Here is a 26,108-nt window from a genome sequence, read left to right on the forward strand (position 1 = left end):
GTAATTTTATTTTAATTGATCTAATGTAAATGACAAGAAAATCTTATTTATCTTTTATTTTGAAGTCATTTAAAAATAAAACTCTGTTGTTACTATGGAATTACATTTTTATTAATCGTCTAGTCGCATGTGAGCATTTGATACAGTATGTTACAGATCGCGACCGATTATATTAAATCTTAACAGTACTTAACAGCATTAAATTTAACAAATAACATATGGAGATGAGGAGTATTCTTGTTCGGAATACAATAACATAATATTGTATCTTCCGACGCTCCTTCCCGAGGAAAGGGACACAGGCCAAAAAGGTTTTTTATTCTATAACAACAAACATGGATTTTAGCCTATAATATTGATACCTTCTTCGGGAAAGAACTCAACCGTCCATATCGAACAAACTCGACATAGACGTAGCGTAAAACTGCTAGATCTCAAGAATTGTTTTCTATACAATATGGGTGTATAAAAAAGTGAAAAATAATCTAAATCCTTCTTAGGGGAATTTCCATATGGTTTGCAACTAGGCTTCTAGTTATCTGCAACGGGTTACTCTAGCAAACGTTTCTTCAGGAGTTGATGCAACATATTTGGACATGTCAGTCCGTTTAAAACTGAAAATTCCCGAAAGAAGACGTCTTAATGCTATTTCTTAAAATCTAGCAAGAAATATTAGGCCCAAAATAGGGCTACTAATTTATCGATTTGTCTTAAGTCTGTTAAAAAAAATCACGATTGTACAGGGTCTATTGTAAGCCGTTGCATTTCGGTTTCTCGCAGAGGATTAAAAACATTAAAACACGGTCTGTTTTGAAATGTCACCGAAGCCATAATCAACGAAACCTTCTAAACGCATAGTAGTATTAAAGAATACTTTTGATGGTAAGTTGTTGAAGTACAAAACGGTTGTGCTTTTTACTAAGTAGATCATAAATGCTAATCTGTTATGTTCAGTATTTGAGTTAAAAAATAAGATTAACTTATCTTGTCAGTGGAATATATGTATTTAGTTTTTGTGGAACGTAAGTTAAAGTAATAATGCAATATACGGAGATATAGCATGCATGATCTAGATTAATTGTAGTTTAATCATTGCTCATATTTTTAAAATATATGAATGGATATAGACCGTGTAATATACAGGGTATGTTTAATTTATAATTTCGACAAATTCTATACTCGATGGTTCAACCAAGTGTCAGATCGATGGATCAGCGAGTATATACAAAGTTTCAAAATAATTATAGAAGCGTGAAGGATTCATTTTATTTTTTGGAATTTTGGGATTTATTCGGGAAACATTTGACACATTGATTACTGCACAAGGTTCATCACTTGTTCACATAAATTACCCTGTTTTTATTTAGAGATTTCGAATTTGAAACGAAACATTGTGGCACAGATTGGCACACACCAAGACGATTGGAACTGAGCTTACCATATCGAAATTAAAGATACGTGGTATGGCATCAATCCTTTCCAGTTATCGTTGGTGGCGCGTTTGTAAAAAGAGATATATCTCGATCCTATTACGAGCTACGATATATAATCCAAATTAAAGAGTAAACACAACGTTTTGTCGGGAAGACTTTCAATTTTCATAGTTTTTCATAATCTTTCTTTTTAACATTAAATCTATTTACTTGGTGTTTTGTTTTTTTTAAACTATGTTTAATAGCTTATTTAGCTGGCCTAAACGAAACTGTGGACATGATTTTAAGGCCGCAAACTATTTCACGTATTTCAGGGTCTTGTCCAAAATTAAGAGAAATTGAAGTCATATATTTTAATTAATATCATGGTGATATAAGTTAATTAAACCTTCTTTTCAGTTAAATTTATACGAAAATATATATTCAAATATTGGTAAAAGTATTAAAGATGATATATTATACGTTATTAAAAAATAACACATTGACAAGACCCATTAATTTAATTTTTTTTTAAATACAACATATACGTAATTATTTTTAGATGAGTTTTTCCGAAACACGGATGACATTGTACCGTTGAAATAAATATATATAGTTTGCTTAACTTATGTTTTGAATTCTCTTTAGTTTAATTTGTATTTTTGTAATACAAATTCTATTATGTTATTTTTATCGCTGTGCTTTTTTCATATTTTTTTTCACCACAGACACCTTAAATTACACTTTTAAAACTTAACGCATCAACACATTTTTGATAGATAATAAATAGAAAGAAGAACTTGACAGTTTTTGACACAGTCATGTTTGATGTTTTGTTGTAAGGATTTGTTCAAAAACTGTCAGGTTTTATAAACATAAACCTGTTCTTGCAGTGTTATAATTTTTCTTTTAAACCTCAGACGACCCAGATAACTAATTTAAATAATAACTGCACTAATCAAGATGTAATTGTTTAAAGTCAATATTTTTTTCAATTATATTAAGTATAATTAACAACACGTCAATTTATATTTTCCGTTTGTTTTCTCCTTTATTTTTAAATAACACAAATCACTACTTTAAGCAATGTCCATTTTTTTAACACGGCAGTATGATTTTCATTTTTTAATCGGTATAATATTATTTTAAATATATTTTATTCACTTGCTCTCTCTCTCGCACTCTTTCGGCATCACATTTTCGATCTCACTCATGCTCATTAAGGAAGATTATTCATTCGTTGTGAAAACAAAATTATAATTTATACTTTTTTTAAGCACCCGATTTGGTTCGACAGTCATTTGTTGGGGGGGAACAAGAGATCTGTTTTGTGAAAGAACAGGCGAGTTTGTGAGGTAGTAGAGCGATGGCGTTTCGAAAATAAGAATTAATATATTGAATTATATACCCTTTCGTTTGGATTGAGTATGGTTTTAAGGTATTTTGACGCAATATCGATATGTTTAAGAATGCTTTCGATGGGTAACTTCAAATTTCTCTTCTCTAGGTTGGTTTATAGTTATTTTTATCATCGTTTAACTCTTATTTTCATCGGTTGTTTAATATTTTATTTCTTTTCTATATTGCTGAATTTTAAATCTACGGAGTTAGCTCTCCACAGCTGATAGGTTGTAGGGTAGTTTTGTAGATTCAATTGTCACGCACTAGTTGAACTAGTTGGAGGCACATGATATGAAAGATTTCGATCCCGACTTTAAATGAATATACATTCATTATGCGGCAATTAAAGGCACTGGATAATTTGTAGTGATGGATGTTCATTTGTGCCCGTACAAGTATTCAGAAGTAAAGCAATGTGATGCAGACCAATTATTAGGCCAGTAATAATTTGTTCTTTGTTTTAAAGTACTAGCAATACACGATTTAAAGTAATATTTGTGAAGATGGATTGGATTCACTATTAGGACCAAAGCTACTATAGATCATTAAATTAATGTTTATTAAATCCTTCGCCAGAAAAAATCTGTGATATCAGGATGCTTGCATCGAAGGCTTCCAAGCTTTCTAAATAGAATTGTAGACATCGATTCCACTGATTCTTTTGTGGTGCATTTCCTCAGATTAGATATTGGAAATATTGCTTACAAGTTAATATTTTAATAAATATATATTTACCTATTTATTTATTCACCAATTGAAAATTAATTATTTAAAGGTAATTAATTATTAAAATCAAGTGATTAGATCGAATGATCTGTTTTGCTTTTATATCAATTATAGTATAGTTAACAATGGTACAGTTTTAGTTAATGTTAAATACTTAAATGTTTGATATAAGTCTGAAGTATTTGATAATATAGCTTTTAGTAAAGGTAAGCATGTACTTATACTCATCGGACTGGTCGTATTTTTTTTGACATATATTATTTTGATTAACTATTAGATTTTTGATAGATTAGATAAATTTATCAATTTATTTAACTACGTCCGAATAAAATTGTTACAGCCAAGTTTGTCAAATATAGCTTGCCCAATAAAACAGCTAATGAACGTAAAAATGTAAGATTCGTATTAAATCTGGGGATTTTTCCTCTCTTTCAGGATTCTCTTTATTATATCTTTTTATATAGAATGCTACCTGACGTATCGAAACATGTAACCGAATAACCGAAAAATGTATGTAGATTTGGATGTCAGGCAAATGGAGTAAAAATATTATTCGCTATATTCTAAATTTCTTAAAGTACAGAAAAAATACGATACGTCTAGTATGTACAAGTATACATTAACCTTAAAATATAGAAACTGTCAAAACAAGTCCGAAACTTATTTATTGAGTTATATAAGTTCGAAAGGTATTTAAATTATTAAATTAAAAAAGAGTGTTTAATATTTGTTGTGTGATAGATATCATTTAGGTTGCTAATGGCATGGTGAGATAAAAATAAATGTTATTACATGGTTTGTTATTTATGCATTATAAAACCTGCTGGGATAACAAACAAGGACCAGCAAATCTATTTAATATTCCAATCTCTTTTGCTAGCTGATTAACGCTATCTGACAAGCGGAGTTTGCCTTTAGTGTACTGGCGATGAAGATTTACAATTAATTACAAATAATTTTGTGGAATGTGTATAGATTATTTTAGAAAAAGTCTGATTTAGATTTTAAATGATAAATATAGATTCAACTTGAGTCTTCTTGAAATTTTACCTTACACAAATGCGAATTTAATAGAATAAGAATTCTGGTATTAATGTAGTTTTAAAATCTTCTACGCTTTAGTGTGAATTGTTACGTTATTTTGAACATTCTTAAACATATTTTGTATTGTTATTACCGAAGAAAATACTACATTAAACCAAATATTGTTTTAGCGATCTCTTGCCGTATCCCCATTAAAACAAAAAAAAAACAGTTTCTGAACGGGACACAACTGTCGAACGGATTGAAATTGTCGATTATGGAGAATATTATTTTGTGCGAAGTGCAATTCTACATAATTATTGCATTTTCGAGTGATTTGGAACGTAATAGTTAAGTTTTTCTTCATCATGATAACGAAAAACTAAAAGAAAACATTTCTCGCGCGTTAACAACGTCCGTTATGATGTCACTCGTAACGTGTAACAATATGGAAATGTCTTTTCTCACTTGGCAACTATCCGGAATTCAGTCCAGCACTTCAGTCAATCGGAGCACGGTTTGTTTCTAGTTTTACCCGTAAGATGTCTCGACCGTCGCCGAATTCAGTGGCGGTGCTAATATAGAGGGTGTTGTGATTGTCCTACTACTGCAACGAAAAAAACGCTTCTAGGTCAACTAACAGTTGTATTTTAATTTTAACAGTACGTTGGTTTCACCCTGTATATTTGCTTAAGTCGATTCAGTCTCGCGAGCGGAATATCGATTATTGCCAGATCCAAAAAATCACGCGTCTTATCCACCCGAGTTATTTGCGAATTGTTTAACGAGTCATTGTCATTTGTCACCGATTAATTGGAACCGGGTAATTTCTCGGTCTTACAAGATAGAGGAGCACACTGCGCAGATCTGAATCGGTGCCGATGCGCCGTCCACTGAATCTACAATCGCACGCGCTCGTTTAACCATTCGGTCGTTTTCGGCAAGTAGATATACGGTCGGGCGGTCTCGGAAAGAAATCGCCACAGCCAACGTTTCGCCGTCGGCGATATGAGCCGTCATCAGACGCTGTCGACGGAAGCGAATCGTTCACCTAGTTCGTCGCAAAAATGGGGCACCTGTTGTCTGGATGTTCCTGGAATGGCTACCTGCAATTAAGAAAACAATTAACTTGGAAAATAAATTTGCGCAAACGTATGCTATTTGGTTAAAAAATGTTATTTTTCGTGAGTTAAACCAGCATCTTCTATACTCTATTCAAAATAACAGTGATTTCACGTCATCAAAATGATAATGTATTTCCTGCCGCAATTTGTAAATTACTTTTAGAATCAGACAATACATTCTAGTTAAAAAGAGATGTAATGCTGTCTGACACGTTGGAATATCTAAACTAATCAACCTACAAAAGTCGTCCGGTTGCCAAACGTCTGCAAAGTGCTTCAAAATATTAATTATTCTAGCTACCGGTTATAAACCGGCAAATGTTGTTTTAACGCTTTGCTTATTTTGAGAAATTTCAAATCGCTGCTTATTATAACTTTGGTTGAAAATGCTGAAGCTAGGCAGTACAGACTGCGTCCCTAATCAGCTATTTCGAGCAGGAACGAGATAATGGAGGTCCTCTCTTGCCGGTAAAATGCGTTTCGGAGGTTAATATTTTTAATATTAAGTATTGAGTTGATGCGATTTTTATTGAAACTTTTTATAGGGTGTCGCAGCTGCACTGTATAGTAAAATGGACACAGACACCAACATATCTCAAAGATTAAAAATATAATCTAGCTCTATCAGAGGTCAAATATATGAAATGTGTAGCGACCTTGAGGCATGTCGAATTTTACATAGTGGAATACGGGCGGGGTGCCAGCAGCGCCAACTAGAACCCGATAACGAATAGCTGGCAACCTCGGGACGTTTATCTGGGATATTATTGAAGGGTATTGCGGTTCATTCAGTGCTCAACCCTCGTTTTGTTTAGACGTGCCACCATCGACTGCCCAAGCCTCGTCTCCAGGTAACACCGCTGCCATCCGTTTTATCTATTTTGTATTTTTTTATATTGCCAATAAATAACGGTCACATAATGTAAACACCACTGTTTCATTTCGTTTTACCTCCATTCACCGAGCCATATCAGATTACCCTAAAAGCGTATAAAAACAATCAGTCTTTTTTCAATATATTCATAATTTAACACAATTGTTTCGGAGGGAAATGTTAGTCTGGAAAGTATCCTTAGAAAGCTTAGAGATGTGCAGCTCCTTGAGGAATGTAGAACATCCCTTCATACACTTTTGGGTAATATATGATTCAAATGGTGCAAATATAACCTACGAAAACATATACAAAATCAAGGAAGATTTATTATATCAATTTATGTATTTAGATGAGATATGGATATTTCAGAATTGGATATTGGGTTACTCATGGCAAGATGATAATTAAAAATAGTGTTAAAACAACAAAAGTTGATAGAAAAACGTAAATTTTTTGTTAGTTATAACATTTATTAATAATTTATTGCAGATATATTGTTCTTCATGTTGGAAACAGGAATGGATTTTATATGGGGTGTGTCAATAATTATTACAATAGACATTCTGGTCAAGAAGGATATACAAGCAAGAACTGTCTGGATATGTGGAGAGAAGCATTGTTTACAATAACACCTTCGGATTGGATGATCCCGACATATATATACATTGATATACCAGACAATGAAGAAGATATTGACAAATCGTGGAATCTTGAACAAGTGTTTGATTGGAAATTAACAGCTTAGTTATATATTTAAATAGCGATTCCAAAAGTGACAGTGATTGAATGAAACTTTCTGAATTTGAGATTATGATTTAATATTTACAATTACCAAGAGAGGGTGACGAGAGTGGAAACAACTAAAGGTGAATATATAATTAATATATGATATCTGTAGGAAATCCATTGTAGAGTATGAAAGATTTATATGCATAGATATGTGTGTAATTCTTCAGAATATTCATGAGAAATTAGTTAAAAAGTATGGGGAGAGAAATAATATTAATTGTGTGATTAAATCTAGTATTCATCAAGAAAGATGTATACAGGTAGTAATAGAACAGATTCAGGAGAAATATAGTGACATTAAAATGATTTTACAAGGAAACACTGCACCGAAAGAAACGAGAACTAAACGTAAAATGATTTGTAATGAAAGTAAAATATATTACTTGGATATACAATTGTTAATTAGATGGATTAGGCTTCCAGGGGATACCACTACATAAAAAAATGTGCCTAGAACTCTACCTTTAAAATGGTTAAATGTAAATTTAATAAAACACAACCCTAACCTACAAACTATTACGACTCTTTCATTGTTTATAGTTTTAAGCCCTTCGATAATATCTGCACTAGATGTACCATAATGTTAAAATAAATTATATTTGTTAAAAGTTTTGTTTCATTATTTGATTTAGATTAGAATATTGTTATGTAAGAGCCAAAATGAACTACAAGACAGAGTTAATGCGGCAACATTGGAAAATTTAGATGACGTGAGTTCACTGTTTTCTTGAATGAGACTATACATATTTTATATCATCGATCTGACGGCTATTCATGGTTGCTTGATTTGGCCGTATTTCGAGTTTGTTAATTTGTAGCGCATCCTCCATATAAGCTTTAACCGTACTAAATGTATTTGATAAAAATTACAGACCTTCGAAAGGTCCGAGTTAAGCTCTTACCGGTATGTGGATGCTGCGACGCATCGCTCTCTCCCTTTCCCTGCGCCTGCGCCGTTTCCGCTGACAACTGACGCAGAGAATGATTAAAATTAACAAAATGGCGCCCATGATAACCACCCAGGACATTCGAAAGGGATTCTGAGGTTCTTCTGATGGCAAACCTGTAAAAAAACCGCGTAGTTAGTATCGTTGTATAGTAGATGCATCAAGTATTCAGCTACGATACTTATTATGATTAAACTAGCGAAAGCGGTGAATATTCTGACGTATTATCGCGTTAAGAAAAATGAAGTTCATGCCATATCATGCTACGATGTGTCGTCTAATTGTCGTTTGTTCATACAAAGCAATAATTGGTTTTAATGAAAAAATGAGGGTTTTGATTGATTTGGCTGTATACGAGGTGATAATATATTCAATGTGATTTTTAATCAAACATATTAAATAGAATTTCTTAATATAGTCAATTCAAAATAGCAGTGACACGAGTGTCAATATATGTCTGTCTAAAGTTGTAAATTCGTTTTACAGGCAGACAATAATTATCCCTGTCATTTTATTCTATTTAAAAAGAGATAGAATGCTGTTAGAGAAGTTGAAACATGTAACGAAGTGAGCCCGCAAAAGTTGCCCGTTTGCCAAACGTCTAGAAATTCTTATATAAAATATTATGATGACGGGTTATAAACCGGCAAACGTTGTTTTAATAAATTTCAAATCGTCAGGGTTTTTATTGAAAATATTTTTTGCGCCTAGCAGCTGCACTGTATATTAACACGGACTCAGTCACTAAAATATCTAAAAAAAAACAATATAACCTTAAATTCGCCAAAAAGAAACCGTATTTCTGCAAAACAGGTGACGAATCAATCAAAGATCAATCTTCGCGTTTCAGAAATCAAATATACGAAATGTATAAAACAGTAAGTAGTTTTTTCAATCGAAACATAATTTTAACATAATTGTTGAATAATATAGGATATAAATGGTGTAAAGATAACCCACAAAGGTACAAGTTCATCAATAAAAGCTGCAAATAAGGATTGACTTAAAGTACATAAAATAAGTTTCCAGGAAATCATGTTAAAGAATGAACTATTTCAAATTATTACATGGTAAATATAAATTTCTTAGACTTAAGTATGAAAAAAGATACATAGTAGATCAGATTACTGAATATTATGGCCACAGAGTATTACAGCTCCCTCCCTATCATTATTGGGGTAATGCAAATAATTATTACGATATTCAGATCGAGGAGGATAATCAAACCAGAAATGTCTGGATTTATGGAAAGAGGCATTGTCGAAAATAACACCTTCGGTTTGTATGAGCTCGATCAGACACATTGAAGAAGAAATTGGCAAATGGTAGAATCTTGAGCAAGTTTTTAATAGAATGGACATAAACAGCATGACTAGTATTTCTAAAAATGACTGTGATTGAATAAAACTTTATGAATGTTGATTTATGATTAAATGCTGACGATTATCAAGACAGCTTGATGAAGGAGGAAACCACTAAAGATCAGTATACAATTCATATACTTTAATTGTAAGGAATTGTATTACAGAGTGTGAAAGCTTTATGAGCATGTGCGTTATTATTCAGAATATACATGAACGTTTGGTTAACATGTACGAGTGGAAAAATAACACTAAATGTTTTGCAGATATGGCAAATACACTAAGCAGTGTATTTGCCATAAGAGAATGCAGTGATTAAATATAGTTTTATCAAGAAAGATGTATATAGATAGTAACAGTACAAACTAAAGACAAATCTAGTAATATCATAATGAATTTACAAGGATTGGATCGAAAGAAACAAGAACCAAGCGTAAAACAAAAATATGCCCTTTAATGAAAGTAAAATACATTACTCAGACATACAATTGTTAATTAAGTGGATTAGGCCTTTGGGGGATACCACTACATACAAAAACGCGTCTATAACCCTACCGATACTAGTGTGGAAAAAAAACTCAATGTATATAATAAAATATCTCTAACATATAAATTATTGTGGATGTAAAATTAATTGTAGTTTTAATTTCTTCGATAATAAATGCATTTGATTTACTATAATGTTAAAATAAATTATATTTAACAGAATATTTGTTCAATTATTTTATTTATATTAAAATTTAGTTATATGTCAGAGCCTAAATGTACTAAAACTCAGAGTAGCTTCGGCAACATTGCGACGTTTCTCGTGTCACTGCTATTTTGAATTGACTATATATAGAGATTCTAATTTGGTATAAACAACTGAAAAACATATACGTTCTGTTTGTTTGTGATTAAACATCAATTTATTTCAGAGGAACAGTAATGAATAGTAATATTGCTGGCTACTGCTTCTTTCCCTCTGTTATTCTGACCTTTCTTTTTTAATTCTATTAGGTGCTTGCATGTTGCACTTATTCAGCATTCAGCATGCCGGCGGAGTCATCATCAACATGCTTAAATAGTAACCAGAAGGTGTTATGTCTGGTGAGTACGCTGAGTACGACATAACTTACATTTAAGCTGCAACAGTGTATCCTTTTACAACATGTGACGGAGTATTGTTATGCAAGAGTATGGCTTTGTGTTTATTATTCGTTATTGACAGTCTTTTTTACAACAATACGTCATTTTATCAGTTAATATAGTGGGTTTGGTAAAACATCACTCTTGGGATATTTATGACTTTCTTAACATGAGATCCAACGTTATCGTGCGGAAAGACGAGTTTGTCATGTTTTGCATCGGTTTCTAGCTGTTTTTTCATAATTTACTATTCAAGTGTTTTAATTGTAGCCTATAACACGTTACACTTTCAGTTTTACAAGATGACACAGCATGACTTTGGTGTTAACATGAGACCAACGTTATCGTGCAGAAAGACGACTTTGTCATGTTTTGCATCGCTTTCTAGCAGTTTTTCTCATCATGTACTATTCAAATGGTTTAATTGTAGCCTATAACACTTTAAACTTTCAGTTCTACAAGATGACACAGCATGACTTTGGTGTTAATATTTAGGTCGATGGTAACGATTGACCGGAAATAGCATAATGTTTTTACTTGGAGTTATCGTAGACTATCCATTTTCATATTCAGTCACAATGTGTATGAAGAAACCTTCCTTTTTGGTCGTGGAATCACCTGTTTGCTAATGAAAAATCGCCTTTCAACCTGTCTCTGTTTCAACTCGTAAAGAAATACTTAAACTAGTTGTGTCGAAACCTACAACATTATTAATATGATATTGATTAAGCGTTACTTTCAAATATTTTCCTTCAAATTTTCCCTATTTACAATTTTTAGGCTTGTCTTTCCGATGATGACACATTGATATATTTTGAAAAAGACTGAAATAAGTCTGTACTGTCAATATAAAAGCTACACTATTAATATTATGCATTGGCCAATATAATGTAAGTATATTATTTGTGATATATTTGATGAAAATTGAAATTATATAAATATGAACATAACAGCGGAAAAATAATATGAACACCATGCAATATAGTATATCCTGTTGCGTGTTGGCAACACTGTTTCCGTGTAAATTGTGATGGGTATGTACTGCTCAGTTTACATAGCGTCTTTTAGGTTATCTCAAGGCTTTGCTTTGCGATGGTTAAAGCAAGCGATCGGTGAAATATGTGATCTCTCAGATTTTGATTTAAGTTTCTTTCATGGATACTGCGACGATTCATAATAAAATATGATAAAAACATTATCGGCGAAGAGCGTTAGTGGGCGAAACCCAAAGTTAATTGATAGAGACCGACGAACATTAAAAATAAGCAGAACTTAACACTCACTTGAGTAATACAATTTAGACGAAAACATTATAGCGCAACCTCCACAAACCTAAAATTCATGGAAGGGCTGCGACTACGAAACCTTTCATAATGGAAACCATAGAGTAAGCTGTGAAAGAAGTATAAAGATCACAAAACCTGTACACTTGATAATTGGAAATATGAGGCATGGTTCGTTGAATCATCGTTTATATTATTTTCTATAGATAGGCCTATAGGCCCGGTTTATGTATTGAGAACCCTAAAAGAAGCTTACGATCTGGACTGTCGGTCTTCGACAGTGAAGCACGGGGAAGGTTCCGTTATGATTTGATTACTGCGAGTGAATATTGCGAGATCCTAAATGATGACTTACTATGACTAACATATTTTTACCAAATGAAAAACACTTAGTCAGGACTCAATATAATTGAATCATTATGGGTTGTTTTAGAGCAAAGATTGAGAGCAGAGAATAGATTTCCATCATCAACAGCACTGAAGCTATTGGCGCAAGAATGGGACAACTCTCCGTTGGAAATTATTCAGATACCATTATGCGTAAAATTGCAGTTGTTTTAAAAGAAAATAGTGGCCCAATACTTTATTAATAAATACATATTTGTATATGTTAGGTGTTCATAAAATTTTGTCCATTTTTTGTAAATTGTCAATGTCTATTTAGTTTTGTGATTTTTGAGAATATTTTATCAGAGTTAAAGAAGATGTGACAATAATCTAGATGCATTACTACCAAACTACAATATAGTCAATATATACAAAAGCCGAAACAATGTTAGAATAATGAAAAGCGTGGCATGCGCAGCTAGTCGAGTCACAAAAAAAGACGAAAGAGAACTGTTCGGTTCAGCACGCAGACTGACGTCAAAAAAAGAAGAAGAAAAGACTCACGTCGAGAGCGGGATGAGCGAGCGGGGCGTAAGGACACGGTCGGACGGTTACGGGAACAGCAGGAGTGACAACAGCGCGGCTAGTGGGGCGACGCCCGGCCAGGTGGGGCGTCGCCGCCGGGACGCCGCAGTCGCGGCCGCCTCTGCCTGCGACGCCGCGCCACCTGCACATACATATAGACGGCAACGTTCATGACGGTAGATGGCAGCACGATCGTAATCGTTACATTCGTGATTATAAGGTTTTTTGATTAGAATATCATTAATAATTGAATTGGTATTTAATGGCGGTATTCTTCATATTTTCAAAATTTGAAGCTTTAAGAATATGCTCTCAAGAAGATTTTTTAAAATTCAATATATTTTCGGAGATATAGGTGTTTTCGTGACGCGGTATCTAAAAACGAAACTTTAAATGAATTTTTCTCGAAATTACTTTTTTTTTGGGATAATTAACATGACTTCTCAAGTTCTACTGAACCGATTCAATTGTTTTTATATAATATGTTTCATATATGATATAATTTCTTATTTTAAAAATGATTTAAACCAATAGATGGTCACATTAGTTGGTTTTCTAACTTCACGTAGGCATTAGCTAATACCCCACTAAAATATTCTACCGTGTTTGGAATTGTAGACAATTCCCTTGTTAATTGTATGCATAAAACATTTAAACATTAGACGAAGAAAATCATGGAGACCATCTGGTTATGCATCAACATCAACGGCAAAGCCGAATATCCATGGCTCTATGCTAATGCTCTGTATTTGAACTACTAAACCCTAATAAGACCATTGCTAGGGATCGTTATCGACTACAATTTATGCGTTTGAGTCGAGCACCGGAATTCGAACAAGGACACAGCTGTGCTATTTTTCATGATGATAACGCTCGATCACATGTTGCAAAGTCGGTAAAAACATACTTGGAAACATTAAAATGCCCATCCGTCATATTCTCCAGAACTTGGTCCTTCTGGTTACTATTTGTTCCTATATATGAGTCGTGACCTGTCTAAGTTGCATTTCACTTTCTATGAAGATACAAAAAATGGTCTTGAAAGACAGCAAAAGTTGTGGTCATCGAAAAACAATACTTTAAACAAAATAAATACCGATATAAAAAAATTAAAACTTATTTATACGCCCTAAAGAGGGAAACAGAAGAGGATAATACCGAAAAAGTTTCACTTCTGCTAGCTCTTTTGTTTCTTCAAGGAACCACAGGCCGCTTTACTTGAAGCTTTACTTGCCGCAGGGTACTAAGGAAACACGTTATCCTCAAGTCACATAAAATATATCATGACCTGATTCTTCGATCCCAAAAAAGCGGATTCGTTAAAATGTAATATATCCAAAGCCATTTGTGGGTCATCCCAAAACAGGACAGAAAAAAGATCATCAAGCTTCCGCCCTGAAGATGCTATATGTAATGATGAACGTGGTAAATGACCACATGTGGTTTCACCAGGATGGCGCTACACACTACACAGTTGATATTATGATACACTATTTGAGGATATCGGTAGTTCACAAATGTGACGTAAATTATCAAGGGTCCAGAATGTTGACTCGTTTCTTCAGTTTGATTTAATTACGCATGACAGTGAAGCCTGACGCATGATTTGAGTGTCAAGCATCGCGAATATCAGAGAATTCTTTACGTGATACAGTCACCGATTCACCGTTTCTGTAAAATTCTGGCATACAAAATGAGAGGCCCAATCCCGAGAAACGTTCTATAGTCACTAAAGATCCAGGTTAATCCATATATAAACATTCTTTTGAGATACCTAGTAGAATATTAATTTTGTTATTATTAAATTTATACGGTAACTGCATTTGGTTTTTTAATTTTTTTATCATATCAAAAATAACCTTATAATTGTTCATCTATATTGTTAATTGTGCGCTATATATATATATATATATATATATATATATATATATATATATATATATAACCATTAAAATTAATAATAAAATAATTAAATTGAATTAATAAATGGACGCCGCCACTGACACAGCCGCCATATCAAGAAAGATAACGTAAGCAAAATTTTACGTTATTTTTCTCGTCTCGTTGAGAGCGTGCAATGCAACAGAAACAATATACGATTGCCGTTTAAAACGATAGTGATTTTAGAAATTCAGACTTTCTGCGTGTCTAAACTACATACACAAGCACTGACACCGTTCTTTCGCTTCAAATGAACACCAGGAACTACCGAATAATAGGAACTTTCAAACAAGAGCCTTGTAATTTTGTAAATTGCAAAATTGTTCTTAGTTTGAGTCGCTAGATATTTTTATACCCTATTAAAAAGAGTTTAATAAGAAATGTATGTCACGTGGCTCCTTTAGGCAGGAATCTCATATCATTTGAAAATCCAAAATTGGGTTATTTTACATGCCCTGATAATAATGTTAAAGTTAATAATATATTATGTGCTTTGGTGCATTTTAACCAGTTATATATGTTAGTGAAATTGCAAAAAATGCCTTGGAAGACCAAAAATGTTCGAAAACAATAAACTGCAAAACTTATTGGACAAAACCCCAGCTTAAATGAACAAAAAACTTTTAAACAGCTTAGTAGTTGATGAATAAACTGTTTCCAAATGATTACATGCGATTATCCACATTTAAAAGAAGGACAATGACTAGCATTCGAATTTCTGTCGCGTATCGTGACTGCCGATAAAAAGTAGATCTACTATGATAATCGTAAGTGTAAACGTAATGGGTTGGTCCAGGACAGCGATCTACATCGACATCGAAGCGGAATATTTATGGTTATAATGTATTGACGTGCGTATAGTGAGATCAGCAAAATTTAGTGTATTAGGAGCTGCTAAAGTCGAATAAAATTGTTATTGCAGATGTATATCCATGACATTTCAATAAATTGAATGACACATAGATTCAAAACAAGACCAGCTGTAGCGTAGCATAGATGCAAAGTTCTGGCAAGACCTTGCTTCCTTTTGTAGCAGGTCACTTGAAAACTTCTAGACCTGACACATAGATGGCGTTATTAGAATTAAATCCATATGTTTTTTAGTTAGTCCTAACACCCAAAAGATGCGTGTATAAAATTGACAGCTGTCGGATCATTAGTTTGTGAATTATGGCATTTTGAGTGAAGCAATTTTTGTTATTGTGAAAAAATTGATAAAAAGGAATTTTGCGTGTTGATAAAATATTGCTTTTTGAAGGGAAACAGTTGAATACAGTTGAAGCAAAAACTTGGCCTGATGCCGAGTTTCCGGACACTGCTCCAGAAAAATCAACCATCAAGGATTGGTATACTAAGTTTAGACGTGGTGAAATGAGCACCGAAGACGGTGAACGCAGTGGACGCCCAAAAGAGGTTGTTACCGACGAAAACATTTAAAAAATCCACAAAATGATTTTGAATGACCGTAAATTGAAATTGAATGAAATAGCAGACACTCTAAAGATATTAACTGAACGTGTACATCATATCATTCACGAATATTTGGGTATGAGAAAGCTATGTGTAAAGAATTAAATATTAATAGTACCATGAAAATAAAAGATTAAAAAGTGTTGATTTTCTAAATCGAAAATGAAAATCGTTTGTAACCGTTGTAATTATTCAATGAAAATTCTGACAAATAAAGAACAACTTAGAATTAATTGTTATAGATGTAGATAAACGTTTATAATGACTGGGATACCTTACTTTTAGTCTTCATATTCACTAAACATGTTTGACAATGAACCTATTAGATGGATCAGAATACCAGAAAAAGATCATAACTTATGAATTAATGAAAGAATCCTTTCTCGATTGCAACACACTTGTTTCAGCACTGAAATATAATTGTTTAAACTTTCAATGAGTAAGCTTAATTTGAGCTAATGAAAGTGAAATTGTTAAGGTGTTCATGAGGAAAATATTGTAGTTTTAATAGTTCAATACCAACATTTTTATTTACTGAATCCCTACATAATTATTGGTATATAAATATATAAAAAATTCTTTTTTATTCATAGATTAAAAATATTACTTAGTTCTTATTAGTCCATACTTCCTGATTATGTCATTACGAAGCAAATTCACCCAAGTATATCAGAGAAATAATGTCACAACACTTTTACCCACTATATCTAAGTAATTATCGCGGTACTTACAGTCTTTTTCATCCGAGTCATCGGCGACTCCACAATTAGGGATTTGGTTGCACTTGAGGTGGAAAGGTATACAAAATAAGGAGATTTCGCACTGAAATTCATCGCACGACGGTCCGTTCAAGACCTCCGTCCAAACGCCTTTGAAACCTGCATATCCCACTGCTTTATCGGCAGTTATAAAACTAAAAATATCATAAATTAATAAAGAGAACTTCATTATTGACAATAACAAAGTTAAACATACCTAAGTCTCATTTGATTGGACGTTGAAACGTACTGCCATTTCTCCTTAAGCGGTTTTTCTCCACACAACTCTTTTCCAGGCGCCGCAATATCAGTCCACAGTCTTAGCACCGCCGCCGAACAACCTCTACCACTTGGTTCACCCTCGATGGCGAACTTGTCGAAGATGATTAATATCTTGTGTCCGGGACGTACGCTGATGTACCAGTTGCAGCTCTTGGACGCTTGGTTCGGTTTTGGGGCATCGTAATTTTTCGGAAAATTGGGACTGAGTATTTGACCGCTATCTGAACTACTTACATTAGCTAAAATGGTAAAAACGAATTAGGTTTTCAATTAAAGAATATTTTGAAGCAATTATTTTATAGAAACATTCAAATTATTTTTTATCCCGCTCGATAATATCAACTATTATCACTTGGTAAGTTATCCCCTCCATGTGTCTACCGGTGTCACTTCTCACCCAGTAAATTGCACGAAGTAGAGATGACAACGAAGATGGTCTCCTATTTCTCTCAAATAATAAGCCTTCTCCCACTCCCTGTACAGTTTTCGGCTATTATTAGTGTTTACGCGTCAAGCGTAGTAGTTAAACATTTTTGAAACAAACAGTTTGAAGGACGAAATCGCCGAAAAACAGCCGCATGTGGAGAAAAAGAAAGTGCTGCTTCACCAAGACAATGCATCGTGTCACAAGTCAGTGAAATGATGGCAAAAATCCTTGAGTTGGGCTTCGAATTGCTTCCTCATCCACCATATTCCCCAGATCTGGCCCCCAGCGACTATTTCCTGTTCTCAGGTCTCAAAAGAATGCTCGCTGGGAAGAAATTTTCGTCGAATGAAGAGGTGATCGCCGAAATTGAGGCCTATTTTGAAGCAAAGGACAAATCGTACTACAAAAACGGTATCGAAACGTTGCATATTTTATAATCAGCTATTGCAATTACATAATCAGTTATCGTATAACCACTGTGTTAGTTATGGTTATTTTGTCATTGCAAAAAGAAGTTCTTTTAGGTTTTAGGTTAGGTTATTTGGCAATAATTAGATAAAATATATCTCTAACAAAGAATATCTTATATATTAATCTTGTAATGGCGCGTTGTTTTATTTAAAACTTACTGAATTAAACTTTATTTACAAAAAATTCTAAGGCTAGTGTGCTATAAATAATGTTTTATGACTTTGGGACATAAAGCCGAGCATTGTCATCCAGAATAACTTTGTTGTGTCTTGATTTCGTCTATTTTCTCATTCATACGGATGATCATTCAAATGGAATAAGATACGCTAGTATTCTCTTAGATTGTCGATATATTACAATGATGAAATTAAAGAATGTGAAACCAGTCAAAACATTAAATATTTGGTATTTTCTTGTATTTAAAGCTGCTTTTAATGGATAAAAGTGGTATAATATATTATTGCTTATCATTATTGAAACAGTTCATCGCAGGGATGAAGAAAAAATATTTATGTATCCGTATTTTTTAACAAAATATCGATATTTTTGACCGAAATTTTTTTGACTGACATATGGATATATCGATATTTTTGTAGGATATTATTTCAAAATAATTAATTATATATTCCTAAACACTATAAAAAATCATTTAATAATTTTGGTACTTAATTTTAAAAGTTTAATTTTGGTACTTTTATAAAATATCGATATATCGAAATATCGATATTTTTCTTTGAGGCTAACACCCGTAGTTCATCGTTCAATTTATTCTACTAGGGTTTATAAACATCTGCAGTTTTATTTGGGTTTAACACTGAATAACTAACTCAGTACTAAATAGAAAACTGTTATTTTATGCGAGAAATATGAAAACCCTTAAACTTAATTTAAGTTAAGTTAGATTGTTTAAAAAGATGTTTACTGTAATAACGATTTTTTAGTAAAAAAAATAATATATACCTCCACAATCTCCAAAAATTGATTTAGCCACTTCAAAACTATACCGCGCCTTAAAACCACTGGACACGTGGGCTTCATCTGAATGTAGAATAACCTTGAGACCCACAGCACCTCTGTTCGATTCGATAGGACCCGGCGCTGACATATGACAGTATCTTCCTATGATTATTTCCGTTCCATCTCTGTAAACGTTGTAGACTTCCAACCAATCTTCTTGACATATATCAGCGCTGAAAAGTCAAGTTAAAACACATTAAAAACAAGAAATTAATCAATTAAGAAAGGTAATTTTAAATATTAGGATGTACATTTCAATAGGCTTTTAAATTGTTTGTTTTTATAGGATTATATATAATATCTTTTTTGCAATTCTTATTTTACCACATTGAAGAGAATTATTAAAAAATATTTGGCAATGACGAATTAGAAGGATCACATTACCCCATATCCGATATTATTAGTCATTTGGTAATATTCCGGCATCAATATTCAGTAATACTAAATACATAATAATAATGCTGTTATTAAGTTCAGTTCTGGAAGATATCAGGCTAATGATGAATGAAATAGGATAAATTGAAGAAGAAAGGAGAATAAATATTAAAAGGCAAGTGAAAAAATGAGAAGAAGAATCAAAAGAGAAATTAAAAAAGGAAAGGATTAAAAATAAGCAATAATGAAGCCTAGTCAATTTAAGAAGGATAGAAGTACAAAAACAATTTAAAAACAACGGAAATGTGAAATATTGTGAAAATTGAAGTGAAATCACTAGAAGAAAATAAAGTTTGATCTGCAATATTTTTAGATGTTGCTCAAGGTTTCGATATAATTTGGAATGAGGGTTTAAAGCCTAAGATTAAAATGCTACTCCATGATTACTATTAAAAAATTTTGCAGTCGGTATTTTTGGGCCAAATAAGATGACTACTCTGGCTTGAAGAAAATACAAGCAGGTGTGCCCCAGGAAAATATATTGGGACCATTTCTAACTGTTGTACATCGGGACTTGTCTATATTTAATGAAAATATTGTTGCTACATATGCAGATGACATCGAAATCATAACCACTGGAGATAACAACATTGAATGAACAGAAAAATTACAAGCAGTTATTGTCAAAATACAACTCTGGATAAAAAAATGGTGTCCAAAATAAATCAGTGCATACTGATTTCATCAATGAATGAATCAAAGGCAAGTCAGTATATATAAATCAGCAAGTAGTTTCATATGGAAATACAGCCAAATATCTTGGCATCACTCTTGATGTAAACTCAGGCGGAAAGTATTTGTTAAAAATAATGTGAAGAATTCAAGCTGAAATACAAAAAAATGTACTGATTATTGGGTAGATTCAGTCCTATCAATGTATAATTAGTTTTTACTCTGCCAACAACTCTTGAAAGCAGTGTGGACTTATGTTGTTTATCTCTGGTGTTGTACCAGCCAAAATACTAGAAATATCATATATAGATTTCAAAACAAGGTAGAGCAAGGTCTTACTGATGCATGGTAAATTTATAAAGACAATCTGTGCTGATACATGAACAGGCTTCATCAGAACATCTATGTTGAGGTTCTCCAGCTCCTTTGACCAGAACGTATAAATAAGGCTCAGTGCACATGAAAAACAATGTTCATTTGCTATATTGCTATAATAAATAATAAAAAAAAATAAATAGATGATGATTGAAGATGGAAGTTGGAAGAATTAGAAAGAGAAAACGTATAATGGCAATAAGATCGAACAGATAATCAAGTAAAACTGTAAAAAAGAGAAAAAAGAGAGTCAAAAATACTAGGACGTATAGGAAAACAAAGAAAATTTTCGGACAGAGGCTGATTCACATTTAAGAATCTAGAAACATTCTTTAAAGGCTGCGATATTTCATCATGATTTGCAATTCATATTTTCACATTGACATGTGATCTTATTTTTTTCTATGACACAGCTGAAGCAAACTATTCTGTTTAGTATTCTTCAAGGATTTATTATTAAAACCCAGTTTACAGTTAGATTGAAATACGCGTCGGTAAAGAAACAATATCGAAACACTTTCGGCGCTATTTTTCCAATTTTTAATTCATAACTGAAATACATACCCGTACGATCCGATGGTGTTGTTGACATTATCGGCTCTGATTTTAAAATTGTCGAATACGAGCGTAACCTGCTCGTTATCGGTGGCCAGGAAATGATACGTGCAGTTGGTGTAACTTGGATAGTTCGTGGGATAACGCGGCGAGTTGAATTCACCTTTCTTTTTTGATGTGCTGCGGTAGGTAAAAGCACAAGTTCCATCCGGAGCCGCCGTCCCAGGAATACGATATTCTAAAAGGAATATAATTTGATCAATAAAAGTGAATGTAATAATGCAATTTCAATTTTAAATAATTTTTGGGACAGTAATACTGCACTATCACTATAGTATTATTAAAATATGACAATAATATAATATTTATAATTTTTTTAAATATAATATTAATAATAATATTAGAGCTACAAATTTAAAAGCGCCCTTATACTTAATTTTATGTGTTGTAGGTAGCATTCGTAATTTTTTTTTCTGTTATGTTTTTAGTCTCCATTTTACCAACTTGGGATTATCTGGACTGGACCTGACATGAAGTCTACCGTTTGGCGAGTGACTAACTTCGGAGATCATCCCAGAAGATATGTGGTCTAACTAACTTGGTTACTGAGATCATTTTTGCTCTCGGATTTTGCATTCTTGTCTAACAACAACCACAAATATTAAACAACCAGACACATACATACATACATTTACGATCATGCCCTAACAGGAATGATATGAGGACTGCCAGATCGCCTTGACCACTGCGCCAACAAAGCCGATAGTAATTCGTAAAATTTTCTTCTTTGGAGGACATCCAACATTCAACTCAAATTTTGATCTTGCCAGAGCCAGATCTTATGTTAATGATCGTAATAGATGATAATTGAATAAGCAATATATGAAGAATATGGTGGGTGAGGTAGAAGAATGCATTTTATCGTTTCAACATCGATCGTTTTACTCGATATTAGCTCGCCAAGTTGGTCCTTAGAAATCGTCGTATAGCAGTTCGTCTAATTCGGCGTGCTTTACCTTAAAGCTCTTTACTACTCCGGTACGGTCTGAATCTCTTTGAACCCTTGGAACTATTTCTGGTACTTACTTTTAGTGTTACCTATTACTGTGCCTATACCTGTAATGTCATTCTATTCATTTTAAATGCAGTATTTTGGGGTTTTAAACCCAATTCAACCCAAAAAGCAACATTTCTACTAGTTGTGTTTACTATAAATTCCCGTTCGCTATTTAGAATCCCCGTTTCCACTGGTGCCATCTTTTCTAAAACGATAGGTTTCATTAACTATGTTCCCTTAATATTTAAAGATACAAAAAAAGTAATCATTAACTTAAATTCAATTATAAATTCAAGGATTTCTAGATTAAGTGGGAAAAGATTTACAATTTTTCAAAAATTTAACATATCGAGGGTATATTAGTAAAAAAAAATTATTAAATATATACTATTTATGAAACTATTGCATCGGAGCATATACATTTTTCTTCATACATATTCTTTTGTTCGAAAATATTTATTCGAAAATAAGAAAAAAAAATTCCCATATCTTTAAACAAAAAAAATCATATTGCCTAACATGAAGCAACAGCTGGCGTAAACGACAGAAAGATCATTCATCATTAATCGCTATCATTACATTTAGAAACAAAAAAATAAAATCTAAACAATTGTATTGCTCCATTGTTTGGTGATAATATCACAGAGCATCCTATCTCCTACCAATTTAAGAAAATTTAACCATGGAAGATGCTTGGGTAGTCAAAGTTTAAAAAATTTTAACGCGATAGTAACCAATAATTATCCTCAAAGCACCCACATTCTGGTTTTAATATCAATAGAAATTACTGCTGTGATTTTCAACGAAGGCAGCAACCTATTCCCAAAATTACAAATAAATTGGACAGGATTTTTGTTGTCTGTTTTCAGATGAATAAAAAAGTATCACAAATCTACTATCTTTCAATTTTGGATTGATGGTGTTTCCCACTGGAGTACTATACATAGTTTTAAAATACGGCACAGTTTTCACACATTATTTTACTCTATTACTTCAAAGGATTTTTGTCTCTTCAACCTCTGTCCAGTTGTTTTTATGTTCAGGCAATATCACTGAAATAAGAATCTTCTTTTCTTTCTTCTTGAAATATTTATTTCTTCGTTGACTGATGAGGTATCCTTAGATCTTTGTGGTATGTAGATTAGCGTATTAATGCTTTATCGCTATTCTTCTTCAAAGAGATTAAAAGAGTCAATGACTACGCCGATGTACTAATGTCACATCATTATTTGTTGTTATTGTAATAGATAGTTTTTCTTTGTTTTTGATTCATTAATCTGCTATCTATTTATACAAGTCTTTTATCACTACAATTCATTGAATTTAAACATATTTTGAAGTATAACGCATCGTAGTTGTTGATGGTACTAAAGTGTATGAGTATGATTATAATTTTCGAAACATCAAATTACTAAAATGACCGAATTCGACTTAACATACAGATGGTTGGTGTTTAGCATTATTCAACTTCAGTTTAACTAGTCATTCATGATGTTTAAATTGTTATATTGCCTAGTACTTATTTGGTAGTGATCAAGAGTGAATGTCCTCAGTAAATCTATTAATATGTAAGAAATTGGTCATCTTAAAACCGAGTTATATTCTAATCTATAAAAATCTGTCTTTTTAAATATCTTATTAAAATATTCAAGGACCATGAGGTGCAAAAACTGTTAAATCTATTAAAAACTAATCGTTTCCAAATTAGAAGATCGATCGTTCTACGTGCTGACAATGTTGAACTTTTTTATATAAAATGTTAGCTAGAAATTAATTAATTATTTTTAAAATGAAAAAAGAAAAAGGTCAGAGATTGGTGGCTATTTCAAGAAGCTCTACATTTCTCCACTCAAAAGAAACTCTATATTTAGTAATTTTTTTTGTTAGTATAATGCTTTTAAAACTATCCTATTAAATAAATATTTAATATGTTTGAATTATATGGACTAATAGAAAGATTAAAAAAAACTTTCATTCTATTTTAGACACAGAATTGCGTGGTGGAAGAAGTGTTTTCTATGGCCTTGCAAACTCGATTTCCAATTATGTTACCCTGAGGAGTCGATGTCGTGACTGGCACTAATTGTAATATATTAAGCCGCATCATCCAGATTTAATATTTGCTACGACATTTACGTGTTTTTTATGTTTATTGTATCCATAAAGTCATCCAGTCGAACATGTATTGAACAATAAATATTCGTCGGATGGATTAATAGGTTTTATTGGCTATAAAGATTATCCTATCATTTGCTTAATATTAGTAATTAATCAATAAAATGTTAACAGCGTATAATTCAATAGGTTATCCGTTGTATATTGATATTAGCTATATTGATAGTCATAAAGGTAATTTCTTGTTAAATACACACATTTTTATTGATATAATTTTATCGAAAACAATACCTTGTTTTTTGTGTTTGAAATTTATTGTTGTTCAACTATAATTTAATAAATGTGAATCAGTAATGCATTGTTTTTTATACAAAAAATATAATTAATTTTTTAAAAATTATTTATATCATTGTTACTAGTCGTTGTTGACTAATCTATAATTTGTCTTTAAGATAGCTTAAATTTAGTTATTCACCAGTTATATTAGGTGTACCGGAAAGTCGTTACCGTTTTTTTTCGGAAAAATTTACATCATTTTAAAGAAAATGGAAAAAGTTATTTATTCCAACTATTGGTCATTTGATTCTATATCATATAGTCACCAAGTTTCAACATTTTGTAATACACCACGTCATTCTAGGCCCACCAAACACAGAGCACTGTCTTGCGACCAAAACGATTTGGCCTTGGAGTCGATCGGCCGGTTTTGCTAGGTGATGAATTTTTGCTCTTAGGGTTTTCGAAATAAATCTACTTTCCATCACCCGCCACTATTCGATGCAGAAATGATCATACTTCCGATAGTATCTCCGAAGTAGTATTTCACAGACGAATATTCGATTTTTTATTTGCCTGTCGTTCAATTAATGTGTTCGCATTGCTTGTAATCGGTCTATAATCGTTTTTTGGGATATATTTAACGCTTCTACCAATTGTTTTTCAGTTTGGATTATGTCTTCACTCAGTAACTCTTGCAGTTTCGCATATTCAAACTTTTTCGGTCTACCAGAATACCCTCATCGTAAGTTTCTGTCAGCAAACGATGACTTTCAGCGGCTTTTTTCTGTTAATTAAATAAGAAAATTAAGGCGTGCAAATCCACACTTTTAGACACGAAACTTACCGTTTCCAAAGTGGAATATATCTATGATGGTGTTACTTTCGCAAAATATAACATATATAGCTTTGAAACTTGATGTCAGTGGAATAAAATGACATATATACCAAATCGTAACATTGCCTAGCCACATGTTAATAAAACCGGTAATGACTTTCCGGTACATCTGGTAATCAGTTATAAATTAGGCCCGATCTTAGACCTAACTTAGTCTCTGGTCTCATAATGTTTTTGTTGTTTCTTCTGTTAATTTCATCTCAGTACACTATACTACACAGGATCAAATGGTTTGATTATTTTGAGTCTGAGTCCTGTTTTGGTATTATTCAAGAGTTGCAATACTTCGATATTAACATGAGGATGGAGTTGACATGAGTCTCTTGTTTTCCTGAGTGACAGTCGGTATCTGAAGGTCTCGGTGTAACATAAGTAATTA

The 26,108-nt window shown here is 32.5% G+C and overlaps 1 protein-coding gene across 1 annotated transcript in view; it reads right to left on the bottom strand.

Moving 5' to 3' along the window:
• Window positions 1–5,443: 5,443 nt before the first annotated feature.
• The window catches only part of LOC143195860 (cubilin), a 172,286-nt gene continuing 151,621 nt past the window's right edge, over window positions 5,444–26,108 (bottom strand). Inside the window, exons 12-17 of the mRNA XM_076403341.1 lie at window positions 21,393–21,621; window positions 19,290–19,519; window positions 17,367–17,670; window positions 17,123–17,304; window positions 8,252–8,412; window positions 5,444–5,668 (exon numbers count right to left, since the gene is read on the bottom strand). Coding sequence (XP_076259456.1) covers window positions 5,582–5,668; window positions 8,252–8,412; window positions 17,123–17,304; window positions 17,367–17,670; window positions 19,290–19,519; window positions 21,393–21,621 — 1,193 coding nt within the window. The 3' untranslated portion in view covers window positions 5,444–5,581. The remainder of the gene's footprint in view (window positions 5,669–8,251; window positions 8,413–17,122; window positions 17,305–17,366; window positions 17,671–19,289; window positions 19,520–21,392; window positions 21,622–26,108) is intronic.

The sequence above is a fragment of the Rhynchophorus ferrugineus genome, unplaced genomic scaffold, assembly GCF_030347505.1.
Source record: "Rhynchophorus ferrugineus isolate W39M unplaced genomic scaffold, kcgeb_rfMv2 rfM4, whole genome shotgun sequence".
In the NCBI taxonomy this organism is placed as follows: domain Eukaryota; kingdom Metazoa; phylum Arthropoda; class Insecta; order Coleoptera; family Curculionidae; genus Rhynchophorus; species Rhynchophorus ferrugineus.